The sequence below is a fragment of the Silurus aristotelis genome (assembly GCF_946808225.1).
Source record: "Silurus aristotelis genome assembly, chromosome: 14".
NCBI classification, from domain to species: Eukaryota; Metazoa; Chordata; class Actinopteri; order Siluriformes; family Siluridae; genus Silurus; species Silurus aristotelis.
Genome location: NC_139587.1, coordinates 18,206,765 through 18,216,838, shown reverse-complemented (window position 1 = coordinate 18,216,838; position 10,074 = coordinate 18,206,765). Strand labels below are relative to the sequence as shown.

General features: G+C 35.1%; 1 protein-coding gene across 3 annotated transcripts in view; it reads left to right on the top strand.

Annotated features, from left to right (window-relative positions):
- tlx2 (T cell leukemia homeobox 2) overlaps window positions 1–5,958 on the top strand; it is a 17,914-nt gene extending 11,956 nt beyond the window's left edge. For 2 of the 3 annotated variants that reach the window (XM_083561650.1, XM_083561649.1), the window contains 2 exons: window positions 207–444; window positions 4,149–5,958. In XM_083561650.1, coding sequence (XP_083417776.1) covers window positions 207–444; window positions 4,149–4,365 — 455 coding nt within the window. In that variant the 3' untranslated portion in view covers window positions 4,366–5,958. The remainder of the gene's footprint in view (window positions 1–206; window positions 445–4,148) is intronic. The other variant, XM_083561651.1, reaches the window with a different exon arrangement.
- Window positions 5,959–10,074: the final 4,116 nt, after the last annotated feature.

Sequence of the window (10,074 nt, the reverse complement as noted above, 5' to 3'; positions counted from 1 at the left end):
TTACCACTGCACATCAGTAATGTATTTTTTTTTTACCACTGCACATCTGTAGTGTTTGTTTTAACACTGCACATCTGTAATATTCTTAACACTACACATCTGTGATGTGTTTATAACGCTGCGCCTCTGTAATGTAATTAAACACTGCATATCTGTCATGTTTTTAATTTAACGCTGCACATCTTTTGTTTGTACATGTTTTCCAGCTGCGCTCTCTCCGTTCTCGGTAACGCGGCGGATCGGTCACCCGTACCAGAACCGCACGCCGCCCAAGCGGAAAAAGCCGCGCACGTCGTTCAGTCGCGTGCAGATCTGCGAGCTGGAGAAACGCTTTCACCGCCAGAAGTATTTGGCCTCCGCGGAGCGCGCGACACTCGCTAAAGCGCTCAAGATGACGGACGCGCAGGTGAAAACCTGGTTCCAGAACCGCAGAACCAAATGGAGGTGCGCAAAGTTTCTTTCATTTATTCAGCGCAACTCTTCCTAAACAAACAAACAGCCAACCAACCAACTAACCAACCAACCAAACAAACAAACAAACAAACAAACAAAACAAAATTGTATGAGCACAGTAACTTCAGAATAAATGTATGAACGAATAAAGAGAGATCATGTGTAATAGAATTGTACATGTTTAAATGAAATGCCTTTTACTGCAAACAGTTTTACTGCAACAAGTTTGCCAACCTCGTTTACTTTAACACCAACACCCCTCTCCATCAAACAAACAAACAAATAAACAAACAATACTATTGGCTTACTAAGGATAATAATATTGGCTGTGGCCATCTAACTCTCTTTCTCTCGAACAAAATATATTACAGTAAATAGACAGTCAAATAGTAAAATATATAGTAAATAGTAAATATAAGGCATGTTTTTCTCAGATATCTGACATATTCTTCTGAAGGTTTTTTTATTTTATTTTATTTTTATTTATTTATAAAAAAAATTTGAGATTCAGGTCCAGAAATGTTTAGATACAGTGATTTCTCCAGGTTATGGGATATAGATTAAAAAATATATATTTAATATACCCAAAAGCACTCATGAATACAAACCTAAGCAAAAACTAATATTAATTTCAGATGTTAGATATTTGGTAGCTTAATTCAGGCATAATAAAATCACTAACCCATTACACCTTCTTTAAAATAAATAAGTATTTAGGTATAAATGTAGAACATGCTAGAAGATTTCAGCATAAAGAACAACTAAAAGAATGATTTAACAGGTCAAAAGGCAAAAACTGTACAGAAAACTCAACAAAATGCAACACAGAAAATACTGAGATAAATTATGAATAAATGATCGAGTGTTTGTTTAGACAACAAATGTTCAGGGCTCTGCCTACATATGCAAACAAACTTGTCATTTTGGATACACTGTTTTGTTTGCAAATACTAGAGCTGTATGTCTCACTAGTTGCATGAGGAAGTATTGATCCAAACCTGTGCAATGAAGTGGATGTAGGAGAAAACAATCACAAAGTGCAGCTTTAAAATGTAATTTGACATATGTGAAAAGTGCTGCAGGATACAAAATGTAGCGCATGTAATGAGAACAATAAAAAAGCACGGCTTTTAGATTGGAACCGTTTGTTAAAATTTGGGCTCGATCACACCGATCCCCTGTTGGCAGTTAATGTTTGTGTTTCTTTCGCACCAAGTCAGACAGCTCTCTTTGCCAAGAGTGAGATTCATTGAAACGAGCACTTTGCATCTCGTGGTAAAACAACACTTTGGTTTTGCTTAGCTCTGCTAAACGTTTTCCCTTTCGTTTTCTTTCATGCCATTTTCCTCGGCCAAGCAAAAGTGCTGCAGCTCTTAAAAGCTTACATTGAAACTTGCTTTCTAGTGCATTATGGAGCCCATAGGTCTGAATAATTGAGTGTATGTCCATCCTTTCGCTTTAATCCAATCAACCTGTTGCTGTTGGCTCTTTTAGGACAAATGAGTGTGCAATCTAATTAAGGCCAGGCTGACTTACCTTGGTCTTTTTTATCAACGAGCTACAGTGGGCAGGCGAGATGCTGCTAAAGCTGATGCATTTATAATGAAGCTGAGTCATGGCCTTTAAAGAATTAAAATAGATTAAAGCCATTTTGATGTGTCAACTCAATAATATATCCTTCTCTATTTCATTTAGACATTAGAAGAATCGGTTGTTGGCTACTTAGGTGAAATTAGTAGGCCATATAGTATGAATTTATCTTACATATAGGGAAACGTGAGAGCTTCATTATCTCCTGACAAGGTATTCGCTATTTTACCGTAAAAAAAAAATAAAAAAAAACATTTGTGCATTCAGATAAGTGGAGCAAGAATATTTGGAATATACATTAACAAATAAAAGTATGTCATATAATATGTCGTCGATGTCTATTATATAAAGAAATTACACTCAATACATGATTTGGTATTTGACAAACCCACTAATAAACAAACCTACAATACTGCATATCCTATTTAATGTATATTCATAACTAAACTCCATCTCATTTCCCAAATTGGCAGTCTGAACCGCTGAAATGTTCAAAACGTAAAGGTTCATTAAAGGCCATTGATCCGTTGCAGTATGAGAAATCTGAGACCCTGAAAAGGAAGCTATGTTTACTAGCTTTATCATATCTATATAAGAATAAATGGATGGATTTGTGTAGTGTATTATCATCAAATTTGCTCTAACGGTTGCTTAATGGAAGCTGCATGGATATTTCAGCATTTTAGGTCAGCATTTTCCTTGAAAGCATCTCCCAACAGGTTTCTAAATTATTTACAGTGTGTGAGAAGTGCTTATCATGGGCAAGACCCAATGCATGTCACACACTTACCTATGTAGCTTTTCCGATATTGACCATGGGTGGAAATATGATGAAAATATGATGTTCTCAAAGTAGAGACCACAGCATCGTTTCAACACGTTCACACCCTCTATGTGTTAATCAATGTTTCTGCCTTAAAATATACATCTCGTTGTTTTAATTCCCACACTACAAGAAAATGATTTGGCTTATCTACAATGTCTCTATAACATGTTCAAACAGGATCTAAAACAGGACAGGAACATGTCTATGTCAAATGATCCGTTGAAAAAGCATTCTGCCTTATAGGAACCTACAATAGATGCAATCGATTCTAAATACGGATATTGTGTAATGTGAAAGGAAAACATCTCGTTAATTTATTCATTTTATTTGAAATTGGTGTTTCTTCTGTCAAGCTTGTGAAGTATCTAACAAAAGTGTGATGCTAAAAAACTAAATATGACATTTTTATTTTCAAAATACAAATAAATAATTGTAACTAATTCAACGCATTTATCAAACCACATATTTGGCCTGTATAATGTGTCTGAATGTGAGTTATATTTATTAGATGAAATTATAGATTATATTTATTTAAGTGACAAATCTACAGGTTTGTGAGCAGTCATTTTAGTTGTAATTGTAGTTATAAAAAAATGATTACAGATAAATATGAGGTATATGAGAACAGACTTCTGTGAAGTATTTAAAAAAATATTTAATAACAAAAATCGATATTAAAGAAATGTTTGCAGATATAATTATGACTATCTAGGATATACAAGAAATGCTTGAGTGTGCTGTATTTATTACAGGATTATTTATTGGGTTTTATTCACATCTTAGTAACTCACAAGCAAATGAACCTATACATTTTCCCTATTTAGGCCTTAGGTGTTCTATTGTTGGGAAATTCAGGAATGAAAATGCTCTCGAATAAAAAGCTAGAACATTACTTTGCCTATTTAAATAATGAGCCTATATTTTGAATTCATGAAATTTCACTTACAATTAAAGTGCTCCATTGTTTAAAAACAAACTTGAGAACTCACTGGTTGACGCTTATTCAGTGAATAAGAATGATCATTGAAATATAATCTTTGGTATTATTACAAAAAATATATAAACAATATTTTTCATCTGTCCAAATCACAAAATGTTAATGTTTAGACATGATCATTGGGCATGTGTGCAACTTTCAAAATGCATGAAAGCCATTGAAAAAAAAATCAGCAATACTTCCAATGACTATGCTGAAACTAAATGTTTAATCATTATTTTTGAATGCTACATATTGTGCTAGGAGCTATTTCTAAGTCTTCTCTATTATCTTTGCTCACAGGAGACAAACGGCTGAGGAAAGAGAAGCTGAGAGGCAGCAGGCAAACCGTTTAATGCTTCAGCTACAGCAGGAGGCTTTCCAGAAGACACTGAGCCAACCGCTCCAGCCCGACCCTCTTTGCCTCCACAACTCGTCTTTGTACGCTCTGCAGAACCTCCAGCCGTGGGCCGAGGACAACAAGGTGACCTCCGTCACCTCTGTCGCATCCGTGGTCTGACCCACACCTCCCCATTTGTATTGGCTAATGAGAAAAGAAAGGATTTTTATAGCCAGGGTTTAATAGGATTATGGGACGCAAATTAGGGAAACATTTGGGTGGATCTCAAACACACATTTGGACTGGTTTCAGGAGCCTCATTTCTAAGCCATAAGTTAAGCGTATTTATTTTATAAAGCCCTAGCAGAGATCTTACTTGATTCTCTCCTGCTCATTGGGTTCTCTTTCCAATCATATATGGAAGGAACTGAGTCATTTAAATGCTTAATTTTACATGAATGGTGTGGAATCAGCTTCCTCTTTGTAATGAGATAATACTGACTTGGAAGAATTGTGGGGGAGGTCAGTGACAAATGAGTGTGTTGCATTTCTTCATTCCCAAATGGACTGTAATGGAGGTTGAAACCCAACACACTCCTTTTTTTCTGATAAATATTGTTACTCCCACCTGAATCTGGTCATTAGTTCATCGCTTACACTCCGTTTTTACTCCTTTTCCTTCAGCTGCCCGTATAACAGAGGGCGGCATCCTGTTGTCTCTTCCAACCCAAACGCGTGGATGAATTTCGCCCATCAAGACGGCTGCTTGTCTACGTGCCATCTGGCATCAACGAGGCCGACTCAACCACTGACTCGTTTGTTCTTGTTGTTTTGCTTTGAGCTCCGTAAGATGTATTTGTGATGCATGTTCACCGCGTCTCTTGTGTGTAGACTGGGACTGAAGACCCGGAGTTCTTCTTTACCTGAACTTTGCAAGCAATTACAGAAGTGCTCCCTGTGTATTCTTCATGATATGACATTGAAAAGTCCTTTTATATTAAACATGATTGTGACTTCTAAAAAAAAAAAAAAAAGGCTATCGTTTTGAATCACAATTTCTTTTTTTTTTTACTGCGTCTACCTCTGTCTTTGCTTGAACCCGATAATGAAAACCGACAGATAATTGAGCGGATAACTGCACTTGACAATACTCATACTCTGTAATGTTTTCCACTATCGCTGTCTGTAGCTAGGAGGCTTTGAGTGGGGTTGGTATAAAACCTGATATGGCAAGGTGTTTTGTTGCCCATGATCCATGTCTATCCAGTGCATGTGTGTGCTGGTAAACAAGTATTATCGTCCAATTTTAAAAAGGAAAAGAAGAGTGAGTCAAAACAAAACATTTCCTCTCTGGATGCCACAGCACAGTGCTATCAGGGTTAATCTCCCGAGGAGGGGCGCAACGCTCTGCTGTATTCTCTGCACCAAATGAGCCTTCACACTCCACACTATACATGGCTGCCTCTCCCAGGAAATGCTGAAGAAGTAAACTGATTAGAGGAGTGTGTGGTGTGCAGTCTGTGGCCCACAGCAGAGAATCCACAGCAACATAAATCACAGGCTGCTGCTTGGATTGGAAAACAGACTATATTTAATACGAATGTCAACGTTATCTCAGTAAAACATTACCCAGCTTTCTGGGTTACTCTTTTTTTTTTTTTTTTTTCTTCTGAACATTATTTAATCTTGATAAAATGATTTACTCAATTGCTTAAAAATGTTTAAAATAACATTTGAAGGTTTGTCTGATTAAAAATATTTCTTTTCACTAAAGTGTTTTCTGATCCTTTACAATGTTCAATTTTAAATATACCATTAGGGTTAAAAAAAAAAAAAAAACATAGTCCTCTTAATGGTTTAGAAAACAGCAATATAGTGTTTCCTTATGAACCAGTCTTACAGTAGATCTATAAGAAACACTGAAAAACTCCTTTATAGACTATATTATAAAACACAATTCTAACCGTTATATATGAAAAAAATTTAATTAATATAAAACAGTGTGGCACTGAATCACCTTTAAATAATAAAGGGGGAAATATTTGGAAAACCTTTTAATTAATTTTTATTATTTGAAAGCTTTTACTATTCATATACAAAGCATAGCATAACATAACATAAACAACAATGCTAGCATCTGTCTGTACTATCATTTCCTGATACTTTAGTGAAAACTCATTCTAAACTCCAGTCCCTTTTTACATCCTGATGTTTACATTTATCACTGCTTATCTGTAGTATGAATGAAATAAAATAAAAAGAAGAAGAAAATGTATCTTTAGAAGCAGGACCTATGACCTCAGATGTTCTCGAGAGGTCATAGGTCGAGAGGGTTTCATATTTCCATAATTTCTGCAATCACGATTGCAATGTGAAACTCAGCAAACTCACTGGCGATCCTTTAACACTGACAGTCGAGCTGCGTGTATGAATACTGGAGGTGTTAATTTCACACTTGCTTGTGTGTCTGGTGGTATTCAAAATCTGATAGCTTGATAATTGTATAATGTTTATTTCATATCTACATATAACTTTATTTAAAGAGGTAAAACTCAAAACATTTAGAAATCTAAACATGAATTACAGAAATACTTTATCGGGTGTAGAAATCAATATTCTAAGTAAAGTAAATGCATTTAAAACCAGAATCTGAAAATCAGAACATTGTACGTTTAAATAAAACTATGTGCATTTTTGCAGATTAATATAAATATGTTGTGGACTGTTTTCATGTTGGCAACTAAACTGTAGCATAAGAAACATTATTCACATTCCTTATTTCTTTTTTAAGTGTTCATATTGTCTGAACTCATATTGATAACCGAATAAAAAAAACTAATTATATATATATATATATATATATATATATATATATATATATATATATATATATATATATATATATATATATATATATATATATATATATATATACATATATAAACTTTCTTTATATATTTCTTTACGTCTTCACTCAACACTGGTCTGAGTTTATAGTCAGAATTGATGTTGTCTTGCCTGGTTTAGAAGCTGTCAGTATGAGCAGACTACCTGGTGATACCTCTTTCACCCCTATTTCCTCCTTTAGCCCTCAACCACTTTCATCTCTCTGTCTCATTGCCGCTGTTGCGACGTGACTTGGATCCATTTACAAAGTAAAAAAAAAAATCCTTTTTTGCTCAGTTTTCAAAACCTGGTATTGTGTTTAGCTACAGGTGCTGTGAGATTCTTTTTATCCCTGAAGATGCCTCTTTATTTTTACAGTCTACACAATGGTCTTCAGAGTTTTGCGTAACAATAGACACCACAGAAAGCAGTCTAGGTTAGACGTAGATGTTTACAGACAGTACAGGGGTAAATCAGTCTACAGTGTCTGGTCTAGTGGTGGAACGGTATTTTAAAAATCAGAGTATGATAAGCATAGAATCCAGTACCGCGGATTCCAACGTACTGTGATATCTAAAATACTATCATCAGAACAAGCAACAAATTATTCGTTTACAGGAACACATTACAATTTTATTTATTTATTTATTTATTTATTTTTTTTTTTACCATATATTGTTTATTAGATAAACTTAAGATAAGCTATATACATAATATTTATGTCATATGTCATGATCAGTCCACATATACTATAATATCAAATTAAATGTATATTTTTTTAATAATTTGTCTTACAATATTTTAAATAACTATATTTTATAAGTATCATTTTAAACAGTCTTATTATAGTATACTTAGAAAATATATACTCATACCCAGAGTGTGACCCCTTCGTGCTTCTTGTTGTACTTTGCTTTGTTGTTTGATGCATTGATTTCATAACCTCGGCAATTAACGAAGCAGGAAATTAAAGGCTCGTCCCACACCAAAAAAAAAGAAAAGGGAAACAGCAAAAAAAGACAGTAAATAGGCAGTATAAATTTTTTAAGCTACTGTAATTAACATTTTAGCATTCTTAGGGTATAATTTGTTGAAAATTATATCTTATACTGTATTTTTTTAATTGGGTGCCACTGTAGTTCTCTATTTTAAAGGGAACTTGAACATTTTGATATAAAATAATTAAAAATAGTCCTAACATTAGAACCCAAGAAAAAAAGGATATATATGTTGTAGGTTTAATAAAATTTTACATAAGAACAAAGATATAAGAGGACATAGGAAAATGCTATTGCTTTATACGGTGCCTCTCACAGTTTGAAAAGATTGATTTAATTGTTTTTGAGACACACGCATTCCTTTTGATTATATGAAACAAACTAGGTGAAGGCAAAAAAAACAAGAATTGGACAGTGAAGGACTGGAAAAAATTACTGCGGACAAATGACTCCAATTTTGAAATTTTTGGCTCAAACAGAAGAACTAATGTAAAACAGAAAACAGGTGAGAAGATGTTACAAGACTACCTCACAGCCCCAGTGAGAAAAAAAAAAGTGGAAGCTTAGTTGTTTGGGGTTGTTTTGGAGCAGGGAAGTTTGGAGATTTCAGCTGAATGTTTGGAGAATGTTTGGAGTGTGAAGAGTGTGTAAAGCTGTTGTTGATGGTAAAGGGGGGGGGGGGATTTTTTTGCAATAAAAATAAACGTTATCATCTTTACATTAACAACAGTATGTAAATCTTCAAATGAAAGGTTTCACAATAAGAAAGTGTTAAAGCATAAACAATAAGAATGACAGTAACCGAATCTATGTGGAACCAGTAAACGTGTAAACAGTTACCTGAGCTCAACCCTATGTGAAAAAAAAACCTATACAGTGATGTGCTGGACATGTCCTTCTACTATCCCTGTTAAAACATCGACCACTACACACCAAAATATTTGCTTTTGGATGAATGATGTTGATCTGTGCAATAGAATAAAGAAGACTTGAAGAATCAGTGGCGAGGCAAAATTAAACATTTCTTAATTAAATTTCCCCCCAAAAATGAATACAAACAGTTAAGAAAAAGGTTTTGAGTAATTGTATTGGTAATAATTAACATTTTTATGGTGGCACAGTAGTAAAAATAGTAGTGTTCCTGTCTCACATGTACAGTCCAGAGTTTGATCAAAAGCTTGTGTTACTGTCTGTTTGGAGACATGTAATGTCTCCCTGTGTCTGACTGGATTTCCTTTATATTATACAGTTTCCTCTTGCCTTGCCCTTTTGCCCCTATTCGTGAATGAGTGTTCCATCAAAGATGTATTCCCATCTTACTCCCAGTTCACTCATTTAAAAAAAAAAATCTCTGTCACTCTGAACTTCATAAAATTTTAATGGAATTATGACAGCATTTTCCCCAAATCTGTCAGGATCATGCTTATTTTACAGCTGCACAAATAACTGCAGGTAGCTGGGAAACTGGTCTATTGGTCTATTGGTCTATTGTGGCAGTTTAGTCACACCACAGCGCACAGCTCAATAAGCCAATCACAACACCTCACACAGCTCAATGAGCCAATCACAACACGTCACACAGCTCAATGAGCCAATCACTACACAGCACACATATCCACAGGAAAGTCACAACAAAGCACACAGCTCAATGAGCCAGTCACAACACAGCACACATGTCCACAAGCCAATCACAACACAGCACACAGGTCCACAAGCCAATCACAACACAGCACAAGGGTCCACTAACTAATCACAAAACAGCACACATGACTACAAGGCCAATCACAACACAGCACACAGGACTATGAGCCAATCACAACACAGCACACAGGTCCACAAGTTAATTACAATACACGACTATGAGCCAATCACAACACAGCACACAGGTTCACACGCTAATCTCAACACAGCACACAGGACTACGAGCCAATCACAACACAGCACACAAATCCACAAGCCAGTCACAACACAGCAGACAGGACTATGAGCCAATCATAACACAGCA